The 21,236-nt window shown below is 47.9% G+C and overlaps 7 protein-coding genes across 7 annotated transcripts; 4 read left to right on the top strand and 3 right to left on the bottom strand. All coding sequences in view use genetic code 12, as the record gives it.

The window, feature by feature from the left end:
- Positions 1–828: 828 nt before the first annotated feature.
- On the bottom strand, positions 829–1,736 carry CXQ87_002226 (ketopantoate reductase family protein; the record flags this gene model as incomplete). The annotated part of the gene is made up of 2 exons (XM_025480742.1): positions 829–1,476; positions 1,509–1,736. The coding sequence occupies 2 exons, from the start codon at positions 1,734–1,736 to the stop codon at positions 829–831; spliced, it is 876 nt and encodes a 291-aa protein (XP_025335042.1).
- A 384-nt stretch (positions 1,737–2,120) lies between these two features.
- On the top strand, positions 2,121–3,539 carry CXQ87_002225 (fungal specific transcription factor domain-containing protein; the record flags this gene model as incomplete). Its single annotated transcript, XM_025480741.1, has 1 exon — positions 2,121–3,539. The coding sequence occupies one exon, from the start codon at positions 2,121–2,123 to the stop codon at positions 3,537–3,539; it is 1,419 nt and encodes a 472-aa protein (XP_025335041.1).
- Positions 3,540–4,556: 1,017 nt separating this feature from the next.
- On the top strand, positions 4,557–5,558 carry CXQ87_002224 (uncharacterized protein; the record flags this gene model as incomplete). Its single annotated transcript, XM_025480740.1, has 1 exon — positions 4,557–5,558. The coding sequence occupies one exon, from the start codon at positions 4,557–4,559 to the stop codon at positions 5,556–5,558; it is 1,002 nt and encodes a 333-aa protein (XP_025335040.1).
- A 53-nt stretch (positions 5,559–5,611) lies between these two features.
- On the bottom strand, positions 5,612–6,082 carry CXQ87_002223 (uncharacterized protein; the record flags this gene model as incomplete). Its single annotated transcript, XM_025480739.1, has 1 exon — positions 5,612–6,082. One exon carries the CDS (start codon positions 6,080–6,082, stop codon positions 5,612–5,614), a length of 471 nt encoding a protein of 156 aa, XP_025335039.1.
- Positions 6,083–8,726: 2,644 nt separating this feature from the next.
- Positions 8,727–10,436, top strand: CXQ87_002222 (uncharacterized protein; the record flags this gene model as incomplete). The annotated part of the gene is made up of 1 exon (XM_025480738.1): positions 8,727–10,436. One exon carries the CDS (start codon positions 8,727–8,729, stop codon positions 10,434–10,436), a length of 1,710 nt encoding a protein of 569 aa, XP_025335038.1.
- A 194-nt stretch (positions 10,437–10,630) lies between these two features.
- On the bottom strand, positions 10,631–13,720 carry CST20 (mitogen-activated protein kinase kinase kinase kinase; the record flags this gene model as incomplete). Its single annotated transcript, XM_025480737.1, has 1 exon — positions 10,631–13,720. One exon carries the CDS (start codon positions 13,718–13,720, stop codon positions 10,631–10,633), a length of 3,090 nt encoding a protein of 1,029 aa, XP_025335037.1.
- Positions 13,721–18,189: 4,469 nt separating this feature from the next.
- On the top strand, positions 18,190–21,165 carry GEF2 (Gef2p; the record flags this gene model as incomplete). The annotated part of the gene is made up of 1 exon (XM_025480736.1): positions 18,190–21,165. One exon carries the CDS (start codon positions 18,190–18,192, stop codon positions 21,163–21,165), a length of 2,976 nt encoding a protein of 991 aa, XP_025335036.1.
- Positions 21,166–21,236: the final 71 nt, after the last annotated feature.

Raw genomic sequence — 21,236 nt, 5'->3', positions numbered from 1 at the left:
GGAGCTCGTCTATAGAGTCCGCATGATCCTGATAACACGATCCCTTGAAAGTGTTACCTTGAGATAGTTCTAGAGGAAAGTTTTGGATTGAGGCAATTAGGCCAAAATGGAGATCATAAATGGAGCTACAGTTTCTCAAATGTCACACTTGAAAGAGACCAACTACGAAAAAGATCTTTGTGAACCGTCTGTATCTCGCCAAAATGGTTATCAGGTGGTCAAGTTCCGTAGATAAGATGAGCCGAACGACGGCAAGGTGACTTTATTGGGAGCACTCTCAGAGATAAGAACTTTGGAAAAAAAGGTTACTCACATTGTCCAAGACTCCGTTAGCCTCAATAAAGAGTGGACAATGGATTCCGTCTTTTCACTGGTAAGGGTACGATGTCACCTACACTGAAAGATAACGAGCCCCCGCAAAATCAACCATCCTATTTGCCCCTAAGTATATCAGGCATTTTCCCATGATACTAGGAACAAGCCTGTGATCGGCGTTGATCGACTTCACGCACTGTCTAAGATCACGACCATTGTTGGGGTCTTGTCGAGATCCATTAAAAGTCCATACATGGTGAATGAACCAATTACATTCATAAGCATTCTTGTCAGAGATAAGTGATTATTCGTCTTCGTTGTGCTCAAACTTCACTCATGCTATACAGACGCCGAATACAAGTGGTAATACGAAACAACTCCTGTTCGGTATATCCCCACACTTACCACTTTTGATCATTTCATAACTTCTTTACTTTTACTTACCCGGGATTGGCCGCTCCTTGGGCACCTCCAAGGCACCCTTGGTTTCCTTTGTCCGGTTTTGTACCACCTTCAACAAGTCGTACACCAATGCGAGAGTGGGGCATCCACGCCATTGCGCTCAGCAATTCTCACGGCATTTCCCAAAATAACCTCCAACTCAATGTAGTTTCCTTTCCGGATATCCACCAACATCGAGGGCTCGTAGTAGTTTCCGTCATCCGACCGAATCATAAACTCCATGATATCTTCCGGCAAATCCACTCCATCTGACTTAGCCACATTAAGCACCTCTCTCATGGCCTTCCTGACAAGGTCCATACCGCCAAAAAGCTCCAAACGCCCCACATCTACACCTGTCAAAGTGCATACTGTGTTTAACGTGGCGTTATAGACGAGTTTCCGCCAGCGAGTGAGTTTTACATTTTCATCGAAAACGCAATCGTTCTTGTCGTTCTTGTACAAGTCCACAAAAGTTTTCGCAGCCATTTCCTGAGGCTTATCCTCCAAAGCAGGGTTTTGAAAAATACCCACCATCAACTCGTCGTGACCGACGTGGGTAATTTTTCCACTGTAATTCGTAGACGAAATCATCGAAACTCCACTTAGAACGACATTTTTCGGGTACTTCTCCACAAATGGCGCTCCAATGTCAATGCCATTTTGCACCAACACTATAATCGATTCCGCGCTAACTAGTGGCTCAATAAGCTCTTCCACCTTAGCGACATCGGGATGTTTTTCGTGGTCACCACGATATAATCGTACTTCCCTAGCTGTGTAGCATCCTCAATTGACCTGGCGATATGCTGGGGCTTGAAACTTTCGATCGTGCCGTAATCGACCAGATCGATGGAAAAGCCATGTTTGGAAACTTGATCATAATCAGATCTCACAATGGCAGTCGTTTCAGAATTCAAGCTAAGCGCATAGGCAGCCATGGAGCCCACGCCGCCGGAACCCACTACCACACACCTCATGGAAAGAACAAGTAACTGGTTTTGGTTTGAAAAAAACCCGCTAAGTTTCTGGACAAGTAAATGTGGAGTTGCGCGCCCAAATAGGCAATAAGCGCCGCCTTATCTACATGGACTTTGGCTCCAAACTTTTTAGAAACTACTAATGTTTCACACCCTTTCGATGGATTTGCTGACGGTCGAGGCAAAGCTGTTGCCGTTGGTCCGCCACAGGAACAAAAACGCCCACGGTTTCAAATTCTTCGGCCCTAGAGCCCGATCTTACCTGGGTTGTCTTTGCTGTCGACGCAGAAAGTATGTTGATTTGCAATATTTTTTCTGTGATCTTGTACTAATCTCAGGAAAAAGTGTGATGAGGTCGTCCCCACATGTGGCGGATGTTCACGGATGGGTTTGCACTGTGAATGGCCCGAGTCCAAGCCGCTTCCTCACGATAGAGTAGCTAAGAGGCAGAAACCCAAGCTGATAGAGCCTATGGTGGATCCACAGCTTCAGCTTGCGGTGGCCCTGCCCAAGGAACTGCCTGATCTTTTTGATTTGTTCAACATGCCGTTTGATAATATCCTTTTTGGAAGAGTGGTGCCTCAGTTGGACGATACAGGGGTCCAGTTTCTACTGCACTACTCGGAAGCATTTTGCTCTTTCATTCACATCGGAACGGACTCGCTGAATTACTTTCTCAAGACGTTCATGCAGCTTGCCCAATCCCGAGACTCCATTCTTTATGCCTTATGTGCATGGGGTGGATTCTGGTTGCAGCTTCGTGATAAGTCCTCGATCGACTACTCACAGCCGTGGAATTACATGCAAAAGTCCGCCAAGTTGATCTGCAAAGAGATTGGTGACTCTTTGGTGCCGCTGAATAACGAGGACTTTTTCGTGCTTTTGGCGTTCTACCTTATATTTATCGGTATCGAGGTGACTACTGGAGATGTGTGTCACTGGGGAGGATTCCTCACGCAGTGCTCGAACCTTATTAACTCTTTTGGTGGTCTCGAAGCCGTCGCTCAGATGTTTATGCATAACAACGACATCAAATGGCTTCTCCATAACTTCCAGTTTCATGATCTTCTTTCGCTGAATGCAGTGAGACAAGGTACCTTGATGCCTATTGAAGAGTACGAGGCGGTTCTTCAGGATGACGTCAACTACGGCATTGATCCTCTCCAGGGAACTTTGGGAGGCGTTTACAATTTATTCGGTGACATTGGAAACTCCCAGGTGATGCTTCGGCGTCAGTGGGCAGAAATTGAGGATATGATCGAGACTCTGGTGGAGAAATCGCCTGATTTGGAGGAAGCCCGTAGAGCTTACTTTGCCACGGTCAGGACCACCTACAAGTCTCTCATGGAGAAGATCTCCAATTGCGTGCCTAGTCTGTTGCATCTACAAATTCTCGAGCTGGACCCCAAAGAGCTCACCCTCCAGAAACAGCTTTTTGAGCTTTACGTTCTCATTTGCCAAATACACCTCAATACGGTTGTGATGCGTCTGCCGCCTTCGCTGGTCCAGCAGCAGGATTTGCTTTTCCAAGCACTAGAGCTCATTGACGAGCTCCTAGACACAAGAATGATTGTGCTGTTGTCGCTTCTGATCTTGGTGTGTGGAATGGCATGCTGCACAAGCTACGACAGGGACAGAATGAGAGAAAGGTTCAAGAAGGCCCAATTGAGATACCATGTTCAGAACTTGACGAGAATTGAGGAGACGGTGGAGGAGAGCTGGGTCCGGAACCCAGACGGGAATGTCGTGATTGAGTGGGCCGCCTTGGTGGAGGAGAAGGGCTGGAACCTTTATGTTGGATAGGCCAAATTGCAGATATTTATAGAAACGAACCCTCCAGCATAAGCGGGGCAGATGTAATTCCGTTTCTCCAAATTCAGGAGGCTTTGTGGATAGTGCTCCACAAAATGCCCTACTGATTGCACCCAGTGCTCATGGTCTTTGCAGCAGATCCTTGCGGCTGAATGGTGATTTTCACACTTTCTGGTCAAGTTTCAAGAAATCAGCCCCTTCCAAATCATCCACTGAGCACTCCACCTCCACAATGGCAGCCGAGAAATTTTCCACCCCAATACCGTTAAATCTTAAGATTTCGCGACCCTGCTTTTGTGAGCTCAATTGTCAAATTGATAGCCTTATCACAATGCTTATCGGTTGAAAAATGTGACTTGCTATGGGGTGCAAATCTGGCCTTTGCAGGTGAACTCTCTTTCCTAGTTTTCAAAATTCAAAGCCAAGCGGGTTGTTGAAGGTGTACCTCGATCTGTAGCAGGTCACGCTGACGTCAGAGGTAGACGAGGCCGCAAAAATAAAAAAATGATCATGCTGTTGCCCTTCGACTTGAAATCATCAAAATCAGTCACGATTCTTCCCTAAAAATATTCAAAATCAGGAATCCACGTGGATAGCCGAATCTTTGCATGATGATCACACACGGCTCGGTTCAGCCTCGCGATAAACTCGTAAAGACGCCGCGAGCTGATGACACTAACGCTTGTCTATCTGCAGTACGCTCAATTTGAGCCCACGATGCATGAGCACTTGCTCCAAGAAAAGTGGCAGAAGGGGCGGTCACACTGAGGGGCAGCGGTGAAAAGCGAATATTTCTTAGTAACATTTGACGGTTTTACTTCGAGGATTCAAAAAACCTGACGGATATTTTTCCCGAATTGTCGGCCCAAAAGCCGCTGCCGTCCTGCAGACAGTGTCACAACACGGCTCCCCCATCCTGCAGAATACCCAGGGCTGCGTAGCCTGGGCATATAGCATATAAAGGTTTATGGAATTCCTTGTTTCCCTACACCAACCAATTTTTTTCCAATGTCCGCTGAACCAGTCAAGCCTAACAACCAGCCCATCAGAGATGAAGCCGAGGGCTACGTCAAGCCCGAGATGGTCGTCAAAAACTTTGCCAAAACTTACGACACCCCACCAAGGGATGCCTACCAGAACTTTATCAGCCTGATGGGTTCTATTTTTGGCTGCTGTGGTGTTTTCTGCTTCCTTTGTGAAAACCCATACAAGACCGTCGACCAGGGTGAGGTTGGCTTGGTCCAGACCTTCGGTGCTCTCTCCAGAACCGTTGAGCCCGGTACCTCGTATGTCAACACATGGTCTGAGAAGTTGTCAAGAGTCAACATCAAGATCAACGCTAAGAACTTGCCCCCACAATCGTGTTTCACCAGAGACAACTTGTCCGTTTCCATCACTTCTGTCGTTTACTACAACATCGTGGACCCTCAGAGGGCCATTTTTGCCATCTCCGATATCCACTCTGCCATCACTGAGAGAACTCAGAACACCATGAGAGACGTCATTGGCTCTCGCGTGTTGCAGGATGTGGTGGAGAAGAGAGACGAAATTGCCGAGTCCGTCCAGGGTGTGATTGCCAGAACCGCCGCCGAGTGGGGTGTCCACATTGAGGCCATTTTGATCAAGGACTTGACCTTGCCTGGTACTGTCCAGGACTCCTTCGCTAAGGCCGCCGAGGCCAAGCGTATTGGTGAGGCTAAGATCATCAATGCTAAGGCTGAGGTCGAGAGTGCTAAGCAGATGAGAAAGGCCTCCGACATTTTGAGTTCTCCTGCCGCCTTGCAGATCAGATACTTGGACGCCTTGCAGAACATGAGTAAGAGCTCTGGCTCCAGAGTCATCTTCATGCCATCTGCCGACCAGATTGAGCGTATTGTCCACAACCAGAGCCTGACACAAGGAAAGCCTATTGAGCCCATCGAGGAGGAGCCTGTGAGCCCCAATGCCACGGGCCAGGACAACACCAAACACCTAGTTGACACTATTGCCTTGCAAGAGGCTATGAAGTAACCATTGCGATGACCTTATCGAGCTGTGCTCGACCTTAATATGTTTTAATCTATTCACGAGTTTCTTTCCAAGTAGCGCAGTCTGGCCTCCGCCAAGTCCTGCTCCGTGACCTTGCTCTTTATTAGGTCGTAGATTGTTCCGTAGTTCTTCTCTTCCTGTTTGGGGGTATGTTGGGAGTCACCTGCGACTTGCTTATATTCCTCAGACTCAAACACCATACCCTTGGCATTCTTTCGCTGCCACTCAATCTTTGTCTTTTCTCGCTCCTTATCACGAATGTCTTTCAGAGCTAGGATGTTCTTGAGAAACTTGGAGCCCTGCTCTTGTTTTTCCTCCTTCTGCTCCTGACTAATGGGTGTATCGATATCATACTGTAGCTCGTCGTCATTCAGCACCAGGTTGGCGATTTTCTGAGACTTTCTTCTCATGGCGGCTTCAAAAGTGTCAGAGTCACTTTCGGAGTCAGACGATGCCGGCATCGCCACGCTGCTGGCTCGTTTTACACTGGCTGCCTTTCTTAACATGGTGGAGTTGATAAAGCGCGGCTAGTTTGCAATTTTCTGCTATAGTAGTGAGAACTACGGAAAGATTGCGAAATAAAATCTGCAACAAGAAAATGGCAAAGCGATGAGAAATGGCCGGATGTGCAAAGAAATAATGGAGATAAACGATTCTTACGACTTAAGCGACCGTCATGATTTTCTGGTCTTGTAGCTGCTCTTCATGGTGGAAGTCTTATATGACGAACTCATAGTCTGGATTGATATGGATAGCTGGTGTCGCCAGTTCATGAAAGTTTAGAAATCACTTCCTGGGCATTGATATTTATTATGTTGTACAAAGTCAAATGTTTTCAGAAGTGAAGTCAAACAATGAAGTGCAAGGTATGGGCTCCTGCGAATATTGCGTTATACACCTCGACAGGATAAGTTATCACGATGTTGGAAGACAAACTCTCCAGTTGACCAACTTTTTTTAGCCACAGCTCCACAAAATCCAAGTCCAGCTTTATAGTAATAGTGGCGTAACTAAGAGGACGAGTACCAACAATTTCCATGCGTGGGACATTTTGCTACTACCAGAATGGGCCTTATCCAATCCGTAGTTCCTTCCACAGAAGTAGAATTGTTGTTTGTCGTCTGTCATGTCGGGGAGCATAGTGCCGCCATAGCGACCACAATCAAAAGTTCCTAAAGAAGATTTTGTACTTGGCATTTGGGGCAAAAAGGTAGAGATGATAGCGCCGGTAGAGGTTATATAGACATAATCTGATTAACTAGTGAGGCACGAAGAATGAATTGCATCCCACCAGTAAGGACTAATGTTTTCATGAAACCAGGCCACAAAGACTATTTTCATCTTCGACATAACCATTGCAGACCGTCATAGTAATCCACGTGGAAGCCACGATATGAGGAAGGAGAGTATTACTGATAGCACTCTGAATGCCAATACTTGATTAGCTGACATAAAAGGCCGCTTTTATGAGAAATTAACTTATTGCGTGTTTACAGCTCAACAAGGTGGCTGATTAAGGGCTCTTCAAACTGTGTGACGGTTTGAAATGTGGTATGACAGCATATAAAATTGATGATGGTTATGTTATGACCCTGTGGCATCCCTAGACTGAGAGGCATTGAGAAGCAAGGTAGTATTTCCATGATGAGTGAAGCAAAGAGCCAGGAAACTCCTTCCACACCATTGATACAACAAGCTCTTTTCATAGTAACAAAAACTATCAATTATATCACTACACCCCACTGAGTCCACTAAATGTGAAGAAGCTTTCGCTTAAGAACGTTTTTGAGACCCTTGCGTCATAAGCGCCACTGCATTTGCATGGAACGAAACATAACCGCTGTTTTGCGCTCTTGCAATCAAAAATACAAATTTGGCTTATGTTGATTCGTTAGAATTGTGTCCTGTGACTTTCTGTTCCTGATGTTGCCCTCCAATCTGACAATCGTGTGCGGGTCTGTGGGGTAGCTGTCTTGGGACGTGGAGAAGCTTTGTTCAAAATTGGCGATTACGTCGAACAATCGGGAAAAGGATGCCATTGTCATGGCAAAAAGGCTAAAGAAGATAAGCAATCTTGGATCTAGGTAATGGTGAAGTACGAAGGGGGTAAAGGTGAATTATGTTGCTCGATAGCCTTGTAACAGAGGTTCAACTCTGGGTAGAAGTTGGTGAACGACGGGGATATTGAGTGGTTATAAGAAGATTTCTGAGCTCAAGAGAGCCAAACAAAAACAAGAAAGCTGTGCTAGAGGGCTGCAATTTGGAAACTCAGTTGACCCTGTTCTATGTTCCAAGGTGAACTTACTACTCCCTAAATCCACTGACTATTATAGACTCAATTTAAGCTAGCTACATCTCTGAAACCGTTGAGACCAAAACCAGAAGCCAGTGACCTGCAGAAACTCTTCCATCAAGAGTCCAGTCGGTTTCCAGAATTGCAAGCATTACCGCTTTTTAGCATCAGAGGTTCTGGACTTCTTTTTCTAGTGATCCAGAATTCAGTTATCTTTGTCCACTCAACATGAAATACAGTAGCTATTTGTCCACTGAGAAGAACCTCACGGTGCATTCCAATAAGGTAACGGACTACACCAGGCCAACCACGGAAAAACCACGGAATAACCGTCAATCCACTAAATTTTCGAAACTTCACAGCCAATCAAGTCAAAAATGCGTAAAAATTAATAAAATAGGGCTACACTGCCCCCCCTAGTCACCTTGCCTTGCAACCTGTGTGGCATGCATAAGGATGTAGCAAGGCTTGGGTCCACCATTTGCACCCACCGAGGCACCTCCTATACAAACAAAAACCGGCCCAAACGAGCCAAAATCAGATATCACCAAACTACCAAACTTTCAAAAAACTAACAAAAATCCACCCTCCGTCAAAAGTTCATCCCTACCCTGGGTGCCTCGGAATACCTGGATTTGCACCCGGCCACAGCAGGCCTATACCACCACCGCCGAATCCCAAAACACACCACAACAACCAATTGACTACAAATCATCAAATTTCAAAACAACCTATCCCCCTTTCCCCCAATCTTCCCGTTTTTCACCCTAGCCCTCCTGGCAACAAGGTCCAGCCAAGGCGCTGCGGCCCGTGCACCAAAATCACATAGTTTGCAGAATCAACCACAACCACCAAGTATGGATCCGAGGCTTCTGTGGCTCGACCTGACCCTTCAGGAAACACGGGACCTGGGCGAGAGCCTTGCACCGCCGCCGGTGCTGTTTGGCCACGCCAGCAATACCGATTTGCAGAGAACTCCCGAAAACAGAGCCTACATGTTCGCCAATGCTCTGGCTGACAACTTACAGAGAACAGAACACCCCCAGTCCGAGGACTCCATCAGCTTGTCGCTCACGGCACAGGAGCTTACGTTGGAGGAAAGCAAAACGTACATGCGCTGGTACCTGGACATCTTGGCCCGGACCAATCTGCGGACAATCTCCATGAACGACGTGTACCAGTTTCTCAGCAACTTCCGGCTTCTGGCCGACGCTCAGGAGAAAATCAACCGCTTGTTCTCCAAGATCCTACATCTGATCAACATTGGCGAGTTCTTTGCCTTGCTAAGGGTTGTCTCGCATACCTTGGCTGGCGAGGAGCCCAGTCGAAGGCTTATCAAGATCCAGACCTCGGTGCCTACGCCCCCGTCGATTTTGCTGAAAAAGCGCCAGAATGACGACGAGGAGGAGCCCAAGGAGCCCGAGCCGGTGGCTGAACTGCCCTCGAAGCCTCTTGACCTCGACCTGTTCACCCAGTTCATGCTCACCGGTGAACGTCCCGACGAAAGAATACCGAAGAAACGCTCCAAGAAGCTCAAGCTGGTCAAGTTCAGCGACCAGATCGTCACAGACGTCCACGATCCCGCCTCCGACAGACAGCAGAACGCTCAACCTCCAGGCGAGCTCGACTATCTGCTCCCTATGGACCAGCTCATGAATAGACTCAATGCCTCCAAGGCAGGCCCTTCTGGAAGCAGTCTACAGGTGCCTCGCTCGTCACCGGGCCCAATTCACTCGCCCGACCCTGAAGAAAAGCAAATTCTTCGTGATATGGAGCCCCAGATGAACCATTTCCAGAACTTGAACTCGGTCGACACCATGCTGGTCGACGGTGTCCCAGCAAACATCCATTTGGGCAGACAGGGCTACACTCCGCTGCCCCAAGAGGGCCTGCTGCTGCCTCAGCCCCAGCTTCTCCAGCCGAACATGACTGGACCAGCGCAAATGGCCCAACTCATTGGACGCCCCGAAAACGAGCCCCAGCCTTCGCCGCTTCGATCACAAGTTACGGGACCTAACGACATGGCCCGTTTCCTACCGCCCGAACAGAATGGCGAAAACCAGCCTCGTGTTTCGCTTCAATCGTTCACTTCTCAAATGACCGGCGATACTCTCGACAATACCGCCCATAACGCACGCATAGCTGATGCAAAGCTGCCTCCACCTCCACCACCGGTCCCTGCAAGACGCTCTCGCTCGGTCTCGCAGCCAAACTCGGTTCAGATCGATCAGCATTCCTACCAGCATGAACCCACTAACGGCGATTACAACAACGAAGCATCTCAACGTCACAGATCAGCATCTCTTTCGCCAGCAATTAACGGACCTCCAGTTCCGCCTAGATCTCCGCTCAACTCTCGCCCTGGACCACCACCTCCTCCACCTTCAAGAAGAAGAGGAAACTCCAACGCTGTCGCTGATGATAGGCCACCTTTGCCTCCTAAAGTACCCGAACAGCAGATATACCAGAACCTGGACGGCAGCTCCAGTACAGCCAACATACTAGACGATTTGAAGGCCCTCCAGGAAGAAGTCGACAAGATTAGAGACATGACTGGCGGGTTTTAACGTCTTTCGAGCACACTGGTCCTTTTTTATAGACATGAGGGCCGTTCCATGAAGTGCAAATACACGACATGAATGACTTATATGAGTAATATTCACAGAGACACTTAGCAAGATCGTAAATCTTCTACAAGGTAATCATGATACTGCTTCCAATACTCAATCCTAAATACAAGTCAGAACTAAAGGCTCTGCAACTAATCGTCAGCGTTCTCGCTGGCCTTTTTCATACGAGCAATCTTCACCAATGGAGCCAACGAGGAGACATCGTCGCTCTTGAGAATGAACTTATCTTGCAACAACTCGTCAGCAGTGCCTCTCTTGTTGAAGTCGACCTGCAAACACCAATTGAGGAACTTTCTGATGTCGTAACTCAATACCTCGGGTTCCTTCAATTTGGGTGTACCATTAGTAGCAATCAAATACAAAGCTCTCAATGGAGTTTCGTTCAAGTATGGCGGTTCACCCTCGATCATCTCAATGACCATGATACCCAAGGACCAGACGTCCACCTTAGGGCCGTACTCCTTTCTGGAAACAACTTCCGGAGCCATCCAGTATGGAGTACCGACCATGGTGGTACGTTTGAGGTTGAGTTCGTTGATTTGAGCGCAGAAACCAAAGTCTGTCATCTTGATATTACCATCCACATTAAGTAAGATGTTATCGGATTTGATATCTCTGTGAATGACACCCTTGCTGTGCAAGAATTGTAAACCCTTCAATGTCTCTCTGCAAACAGCACCAATCTGTCCCTCCGTCATGACACTGTGAGTAACTATTTCAGTCAAAGAGCCACCCTCCATGTACTCCATGACGACCCAAAGCTCACCTTTTATGAGGAATGAATCGATGTAGTTGACAATGTTGTCATGCCTGCTGCTCTTCATGACCAAAATTTCATTAATGATGAGCTCCTTCTTTGGTTGTTGCTCGAGGTTCATTTGTTTGATAGCGACAATCTTGCCTGATGGACCCGCCACAGACCTAGCGATGTACACACCACCGGAGGCACCTTGACCAATCTTCTTGAGGTCCTTGTAGTAGTCATTAGGGTTACCCTCGGTACATATACTTTGCAACTTGGAGATGATTTGCTGGTTCTTGCGTTTCTTCTCTTCTCTTCTCTTTTGCGTCAAAAGCGCAGCTTTCTTAGCATCTCTAATAGGCTGCTGTTGCGAGGAAGACACCTGAGCTTGATCGTTACCCAGAGGCTTCTTTTGATCGCTGGACTTGGCGCGTTCATACGTCGCACTGTCTGAAGTGATGTGCTCGAGGGCCTGAGCTGGCGTCTTGTGGACTGGTGGAGGAGGTGGAGCTCTATGAGCCTTGAATTCCTTGTCTGATGCCTGTTGATCCTGGAATCTCGAGGTTGGAGCAACTGGAGCTGTCGTTGAGCCCTTGTTGGTCGCCTGAGTTTGCTGAGCAAGCGAGTAGCTGTGGGACTTAGATTTTGGTATTTGGGAAGGTGGTTGAGGAGCAACACGAATTGGACCGCTGATGTTCGGAAGCGGTGGGGGAGCAATGTCAGGCTTTTGGGACGATTTTTTAAGCGATTTGCTGGATAAAGAACGACGGCCCATCATAGACATTTTGGAGCGAGGAGTGTCCGTTGTGGGTGGAGTGGGAGCGTATGCCAGAGGTGTTGATGGTGGTTTTGGAGCCGGGCGACTTGGGATAAACTGGCCATCTTGGTTTGTGCCTGGCGTTTTCTGGGTGACCTGCTGGACTGGCGTGGAAATTTGAGGACCGTTTTGCGACGTATTGTTGACATCAGACAGACTGGAGCTGGCTGTAGGTGTTGATGGCGGTGACGACTGAGCAAATGAGGAAGTGCTTTCGTTGGCATAACCGAGGGAAGGGCTCTGAGAGCCGGCCTCTTCCATGGGGCCTTTCTTTTCGCCGATTTTCTCCTCGAAGAAAAGCGCCATGATATCACGCATTGTGTGAGGATGCTGCTCCTGTTCTTTCTTGGAGATACCCTGGAACAGAAGAAGTCTTTCCCATTCAGCAGGCAAACCGGCCAAAGAGCCATCTGGAGCCTCAGAAACGTGCTGGGTGTGCTGCGGATTGAAAGGCGTACTGATTTTCATGCTCAATTCGGGCGATCCTTGAGAGCTCTTGGACTTGCCAAACATCAGACTGAAGACGCCCTTGACTCTGCTGCCTGAACGTCTCTTCTTGCCATTTTGCGGAGTCGAGAGTTTGGCGTTTGAGTGAATCACGCCCATATCGAGGTCTCGAGGCGATTTCTGGGCCAAATGAGGATACCTTATTGTGCTATTCAGCTGGGGAGTGCGGTTAGCAGAGGTTGTGCGAGGCGTCTGGTTTCCTCCTGTGATGGCCGGAGTGGGATTGTAACCTTGAGCGTTCAGGGGAGGTGGAGGAGGGCTTCTGATAACGGTCAGGTTGGAAAGCGAGCGCTGGTTATCCATGAAACCCAACTCGTCGATCGACGTCGAGTGGCTCATGTTCATCATATCGTCCTTGTCGTCGTCAATGTTGTCCTGAACGGTGGGGATTCTGTTGAGCGTGTCGGACAACTTGTTTTCCATCGACAGCTGGTCGGTATCGGTTGAGTTTCTGTTCAAGATCTCGTCAATGTCCAACAGGGCACGAGGCTTGCCCGGATCGAGCTGAGGCTTGTACTGTTCGATTTCAGGCGTGCCGAGGTAAGGGCTACGAGAAATATCCAACTCGCCAGTGGCAAGGTCACCTCTCTCTGGCACTTCGATGGGGTCCTCAGCTGGAGGAGGCACATAAGGCGTGTTTTCGGTGGAAATGCCCAAGCCAACAGAATCCGCTCTCTTGTCGTCGCTCTCGAGCGGCGCCTCTTTTTCTTTCGTTTTTTCGCCGAGCACCACAGGGCTACCTAGGGACTTCAGATCGAGGTCTTTCCTTGCCGGGGGCTCCAAGTCGCCTATGCTTTCCAGCGACATGGCGTCTTTTAGCCCGTTGAAGTCGTATGTGCCCGGCATGCGTGGCAACGCAGACGGCGTGGAGTCATTGAAGCTTTCCTCATTTGTTTCCGTGTTGTCATCGTTCTGGCTCAGTAGCGACAGGAACGCCAGGGAGTCCTGTGGTTTTGGAGGCCCAATGGGCGCCGTGTCGACTGCATCGGTCACAAGCAAGTCGGTTGCCGGCGTGAGCTGCTCGTCGGTATCGATAGCGTTGACGTTTATGGGGTCGTTGGGGGGCTCGTCGTGGTCCTTCTGAGAGGCCTCAAACGCCAGAATCACCTGGACCACGGGGCTCGTGGCGGGTTTCGGCGACGCGCTGGAGCTCATGCTGGGATTGGGGGAAAAGCGGAGTGGTTGTGTTGTGAAAAGGTGGTTTTACCCGTGGTGGACAGAAGTAGTAGTTGGGAGTTGATATTTCGCACAGGTATGGGGACGACCCGGAACCGGGCAGAATGGGGGCAGAATTACGGGAATGGGGTATGGGTGAGACCGCCTGAAGCCAGGTTGGAACGAAGGAAAAGAGGGTTTTCTACTTGGCCAGGACCAGTGTTAAGGCCTGGGGTTTGTCTGTGGGGCTGCTTATTGGCATCGCGACGGGCCGCACCCCTCTTATCCGGACGTGGATGGTCCAGTCGAAACGGGTAAGGAGGGCGGTTTTCCGGACTTTGAGGGCACCATTGGACTCGTAAAATTCTGCTGATTCCAATGGTGCTCTTAAAGTTTCGAAAATCGTCCCGGAAGACCAAAAAGTCGCTGAGGTAGCAGTCCGGATAAGAGAGGTGCGGGTTCCCAAAAAAAAACAAAAAACCCGTCGCACGGCTGCCTAAGCCAGCTAAAACAGGCGATTGTATTTCTCGGGTTTTGGTGGCCACAAAACGGACGCTTTTTCAGTAACGGGTGTCGAGTGGGATTTTTTCCCTTTTCGGCTCTTCGTTTTCTACCTAGCGCTCCGATTGTCCTCAGCCGTTGCACAATGGCATGTTCTCGCAAATCGAGAATCCGTGGCTCAGGATAGCCCCATGGGCAGATGCCAGCACAAGGCGGGGCGATCTTGGAATTGACGATGGAATTTACCTTCTTTAAAATCTATTCCTTTTCTCTTTTCATTTCAATCAATTAAATTGAAATGTTGGGAGCGCCCACCGTGGTCCATGCTCCTCCGTCGCATTCCGCCAAGGCTGTCTGTCTGACATCTGCGGACTAAAGACAAGGTGCGTCGAGCCACTCGTTTCGCTTGAGAATCCGCCAATGACGAGGGAAGAACGAAGAAAATCAACAATGGAGAGAATTTTAGGGTTTTGAACACTTGGGCATTTTCACCCGCCGCCTTTTCTTCCGTGTGGTCTGCTCTCGTAGTGGCCTCTACACAACCGGAATGGCTGCGAATCAGCGTGTTCCAAGGCTGAATGGAATGTGCCAATGCGCCCTGGACCCGACCATCTGGCTAAACAGCCGCGGAAGCGCCAGAAACGTGGAAATTCCAGCTTGGTAAGAATTTGGGAATTTGGACGTGGCATTGATTTTGGAGAAATCCGTAAATTGTCACTGCGTCAACTGTAGAGGCTTGCGGTGCTCGTCGAGGTAGGTCTAGAACAGCCAAGCTGGATTCGTCTCGGTGCGGCTGGGTGAAGAAATGTAGAAGGTTTTGATTTGGAAAAAGGGGAGATGTCAGGGGCTAGTGGGAGGATCTTGCTGTTCTTGGGCTATTCTTGGACTGCCCTCAGGTTGTTCTCGGGTGTCGTAAATCGTGGTAGGCGTTCGCAGCCACCATAAGCCTCGCATTCAATGGCATTTGATGAATCGGGATGGTGAGGGTGGAATAGTGGAAGAGGTTGGGCAATTGTGGTTTTATCCCTGAAAAGGTGGGCTCTATTGTGCAAGGTTCATGAGCTGTGATTTAAAAAAGTTCACCAGGTTCTGTTGTGAAGACTCCATGGTGTCGAGGGCATTATGTGGTATCGCTCTATATGCTTAGTTTCTAAGAATCTGTCAATTTTGTGTATTAGTCAGTGTAAGTCGAAAATCGACAAATACAGCAATTGAAAGCGGTCTATGGAAAAGCCAAAGGGGGAGGAACTCGCAGGCCTATTATATTGACAATCCAGTTTTATTACAAAAAGAAGGTTTCCACGGGTACTTCACCTCCAGGTTGTCTTGCCGCTTTTGGCTGCGAAACAGGAAACATAGACTGAACGCACCACAACGGATCAAGTCATTTACGAAGAAAGATTACGGTTTCTAAGGCAAAAAAGAAAAACAGGAAAAGAAGACAAATTAATCAAGCACCTTCATGCGAGCTAATTTTCATAAGCTCCACTCGTCCACACGGTGAGCTTTCTGGTCTCGTGAGCATTCGAACCCACCCCACCCCACTCAATTCCGAAAACGTCTAAAACCAGCCAAATTGCAATATTCAACCAACTCTTGTACCCAAATTATATTATTCAGTTCAAATAGGCCCTGGGCTGAGGGCCTCTCCCTGTCAACCGGTTGGTAAGTCTACCGCTGCCTGCACACACGGCCACTGGCCAACCAAAACCATTCGCTTGTTTTTCATTCACTCACAAGCAATACGTATGTCCAGCAACGACAACACCAAATACACATATACTAACCGCAGAATGGCCGACAAAGATAACACCTCTCAGAACCTACTCAACAACAAGGTATGTTTGCGCTCAATGATTTTCACAATTCCGTACTAACCGCAGTGGGACCTTGTCTTGTCCAACACTTTGATCAAAACCGCCATGGGCTTTGGCGGTGGTGTTTTGGTCTCCATCCTTTTTTTCAAGAGAAGAGCCTTCCCTGTGTGGATCGGCACCGGCTTCGGCTTGGGCAGAGGCTACTCTGAGGGTGACGCTATTTTCAGAGCAAACAACTTCCACGGCATCAGATTGCAGCAGAGCTAGATAGAATCGAATGAACATATAAGATGAATGGACGTTGTAGAATGGGTCGGAGCTGTGTGGATTACGTTGAAAAGCACAGGATCAGTGACCCGGCAAGGTGAGAGAGCCTTCACGCATTGAGTGATCACGAGAGATAATTGAAGAGTTGAATTGGGGTTTGAATTGGCCAAAAGGACGGACTATCCAGCTGATTAATACGCACTGGGGTTTCAATTCGATTGAGCTGCTCGATTCGATATTTCAATAGTTTAATCCGCGGGATTAGTCAAATTCTGGAACATCCAAACCACAACCGAACCTCCGAGCTTCTCTAGATTTTCAGCTCAAGCTACTCTATCCTGATTGTAGCTTCATATCATTTACTTCATGGTGTGGATGATCCCAGTAAATTCAACTTGCATTGGTCGCCAACTCATTGACCAGATCGGAAACTTCAGCACAATTGGTTACACCTTTTACGTTATCCCAGATGACTATAAATGAGAGAAGAATTCCCACCTTTTGGTCTTTTTCTAATTACTTTCTTCCCAGCTCCATTCCACTGAGTCTCTGAGCCCCAACGATACGATCGACCTCACACCCTTGAAACGATACTTACAGTAGACAGCTCTAGTCATGAAGAATACTTGGACATCTATAATTAGTCATAGCTAAATTGGCAAAATCAAGTCAGTGGCGAAGCTACCTCGAATTGACATCCGAGATAAACACATATTGCTTCGTTAAAATCAAGCATAGAGGCATGTGCATGTTTTTTGTTCGAAGAGCTTGGTTTCAGCTAAAGACTTGAAATAACACAGCTGTAGACAACAATTGAAAACCAAGCCAACTTTTTCCTTAATCAATCTGGCTTACTGAAGCTCAGTTTGCAACAAGAAAACGAGACTACCTTGAAGAGGTTGAAAAAATGAAATCAAAAAGAAATGGGTATTCAAGATTGGATCGAGTCTATGTGAGCAACACAGCTTTACGAGAAATTACACGTCAAGGCATCTTTGTGCACATTCTACGTTGAACACCCGTGGTGGCAGGCACATATTCAAGCCAAACACCCAAGAGAATAATTCTTACATTTCATAATTTAAATGAAAAGAACAGCACCGAGCACTGGACTCACGCAAAGAATCACCAAGGAGATGCCGCTGGAAAGATGGTGGAGACCACTTGATAAGAAAATCAAAGAGCATCAACACGAAATTGGAGAGAAAAGAAACCTCTTTTATTATACTAGTGATGCCAATCAGCTCATTCGAAAAGATAAACGAAGATCAGGACCAGATCACGGAAGCAGGGCTTCATATCTCAACCATCACCGTACTGCGAATCACTGCAAGACCACCCACTCAACAAACGACTCCACCAAATCCACCACAGAAACAAATCGCCAAAATCATCAAACCAAAGCAAAACTCAAATCCCATAATTCAAGAAATCACTCATCGCCAGATAAGAACCAGCGCATGTGTCGGCAGAGTCACAGGATGTCGGCCGTCAGCCACAGCAAATAAGAAACTGGCGCCAGTCAGATGCAAGAACATGCAGAGCCACGTACTCCCACCGGCAACGGCGACAATCCACAAAGCCTCGCCAATCGACCCCTCAAACCATTGTTCTATTTTTGAAATCATTCACTGCTGGATCGCTCCGAGGATGGTGGACCGGGACCAGAAGTTCGGTTTTTTTTGAAAAACTAAAGCTGTTAAACTCCCTTTGAGCCATTTTGGCCACCGTCAAAAAAATCTCCCGTCTTAACCGAAGTGCCTGGATCGCTGTGTCTTGGCTGAGGGGGACATTCTCAACCTGCACTGTTATCAGCACCCCAGATTTCGTGAATCTCAGATCACGAAAACAACATCAGGCTCTTTCAGCCAAAAGTCCAGAAAAATGCGCCCAGCGCCCAAACACTCCAAACTGACCGCCGACGGGCTCGGCGTGACCATACTGGTGCCTCCGGAAAACACACAAAAGGGCAGTGTTACGCTTCCAAGCACACCTCTCAGAGGCCCTACTACGAAAAGCTCCATGGCCAGGCTCTCCAGAACGGAGGAGTTTGGCTCCTCTTTGGAGCGGATCCGGCTGCTTAACAAAATCGGCCTCAGGTCGCCGATGTTGAATCGCCACAGACCTAGTGGGTTGGAGCCTTATGCGTCATACTACGAGGAGAGTGTCCACACCCATAGAACGGTCAGAACCATGGCGCTGAGGATTTTCTCCATTGTGAATACTCCGTTGTCGAGCTTCAAAAGATACTACGATGACTTTACTACCATCGACTGGGCCAAGGCTTTCACCCTGATGAACATGTTCAACTATGGAGTCCACCATGGCATCTATTTCAAGCAGGGAGAGCCGTCAGACCCTGAAAATGGCGACGACGAAAGCGCTGTGTACCTGTCGCCACTCTCATTGGTCCACCGGACGTACCTTCTTTTGGGAAAGTGGGTGTTGATCACCATCATCGCGTTCTTTTTCGCCGTCATTGCCTTCTTCATCGACAAGTTCGAGGTGCTTCTCGTGGGCTTCAAGCACGGCTTCTGCAAGTCCAACTGGTTTGCTTCTCAGGTGTCGTGCTGCTCGATCCCTAGAGAAAGCGTCTTCTCTGACATTTCGCTGGAATGCTCAGATTGGGTATCGTGGTCGTCTCTCCTTCAAGGTAATCACTTCGACGCATACCTTCGCCTTGATTTTGCCATCTACGTGATGCTCACCTTAGCATTGGCCCTTTTGGCTGGAGTCATTACGCTTACAACGAAGATTCCCTCAAGGTTCCCATACCCCGGAAATGAAAGCCCTATGTCAGAGTCAGTTATGCTAGACCCAGCAGAACGTAACGAGAAGGCTCCTCAAGTGATCTACTCCGGAGCAGGCTCTGGTGTCCCTGAAGTGAAAACCATTCTTTCTGGCTTTGTCATTAGACGCTTTTTGGGATCGTACACTCTTTTCGCTAAAACAATTGCACTTATTTTTGCTATAGCATCAGGCATGGCCCTCGGAAAAGAGGGCCCTTACGTTCATTTAGCGACATGTGTGGGCAACATTTTCACCCGATTGTTTCCCTATATCAACGGTAATGATTTACTCAAGAAACAAGTTCTTTCCGCCGCAGCATCCTCTGGAGTGGCACTTGCATTCGGCTCACCACTAGGCGGAGTATTGTTCATTTTGGAGGAAATCAACCATTACTTACCCTCCCACCAGCTTTTCCTTATCTTCATCTGTGCCATGACATCCACATTGTTCCTCAAGTTCTTGAATCCATACGGCACCAACAAGACCGTTTTGTTTGAGCTCAACTACGAGAGTGACTGGAGAGCAACCGAACTTACATTTTTTGTTATCATTGGTATTGCCGGTGGTATTTTCGGCGCATTGTTTGTCAGATTTACAAAATGGTGGCCCAAGACATTCCGTCAACTCAAGTTCATTAAGGGCCACCCCATGGTGGATATATTTTGCGTCGCTTTAGCAACTGGTGTGATTACCTTTTGGAACCCATACACAAAGCAAGCATCTTCGGAGTTGGTTTTGGATCTCGCTACTTCTTGTAGCGCCCACGAATTAGATACCACATTGTGTCCGGCTAACAAAGATCAATTCGTCTCTGAGCTATGGCGATTGATCATTGCATTTGTCATCAAAATATTCCTTACCTTTATTACTTTTGGCTTGAAGGTTCCTTGTGGAATCTACGTCCCATCCATGGTGGTGGGTGCATTATTTGGCCGTATATTCGGCATGTCTATTCAACTAGCAAATAAGAGATTCTCAATTGACGAGAAGCTCAACATTGAGGTGATGAACTACGTTTGTGCTGAGAACTCAGGTGAATGCGTGGATTTGGGCATCTATTCCATGATCAGCGCAGGCGCTTTCATGGCAGGTGTAACCAGAATGAACATCACCTTAGTGACGATCCTTTTTGAACTCACCAGTTCTTACACTTATGTTTTGCCTATCGCTATTGCAATTGCCGTTGCCAATTGGGTTGGCGGTCTTATCGAGGAAAACTCATTGTACGAAGCACTCCTTATTGCCAATGATTATCCATTTTTGTCTCCGGAGTCCGAAGCCATTGATCCATTTGCCTCTGCGGGAGAATTGTTGCCAGATGGTGATTTCTGCAAGAAAGAAGAAAGATCGGAAGTGGACGACGAAGAAGGTGGTTCTAAAAACCAAAGCGCATCGGGCTCCTCGGATGAGCCATCCGACATTTCCCAATTGAGCTCATTCGGTCTAGACGAAAAGCTCCACATTGACGTTTCAGATACACCCTATGTGTCGACTAGGGTTCTTTGGTCTAAGCTCACATTGTTAACGAAAAAGTCGCTTCTTGACGGCTGCATCCCTCTCATCAAGGAGGGAAATTGTGTTGGTACTGTCTTCTTCTCGGAGCTCGAGTTCTGTCTTGATAGAGTCAGCGAGTTCTCACACGAGTTTGATATCACCGAGGAAGTTTACTGCAAAGTTTTCAGAACAAGCGTCTACAAAGATTCAGCTTGGAAGCCCTACCAATATCATAATGAAAAAGTATTGGTTGCAGCTTTGGACAACAAGAGAAGCAACTCATACAGAGACGTGCCAACAGAGGACTACTTCAACTACCGCAGCAACGAGGAATATGTGACCTTTGAAAATGAACGAAGGATGTATGAGGCGCACCTCACATCTCTTACAAACTTCATCCGGTACGTCAACACAGACCCCATTTTCATCAACTACGATGCGACCTTGACATTGGCGCACCTAATTTTCGACCGAATCGGAACACGCATTGTCGTGTTGCAGAAGGACGGAAAATATTATGGAGTGCTTCACAAAAAAGCCTTGGTGGATTTTTGCCGCAGACCCCACAAGCACTAAATATAGCCCAAAGGAGCCGTATATATGTTTCCAATTTGTCAGAGATGCTGTGTCTCGGATGCTCGCTTACG

The sequence above is a fragment of the Candidozyma duobushaemuli genome, assembly GCF_002926085.2.
Source record: "Candidozyma duobushaemuli strain B09383 chromosome Unknown B_B09383, whole genome shotgun sequence".
NCBI lineage: Eukaryota > Fungi > Ascomycota > Pichiomycetes > Serinales > Metschnikowiaceae > Candidozyma > Candidozyma duobushaemuli.
The sequence above is the reverse complement of the archived record's forward strand: the minus strand, read 5'-3'. Positions and strand labels throughout refer to the sequence as shown.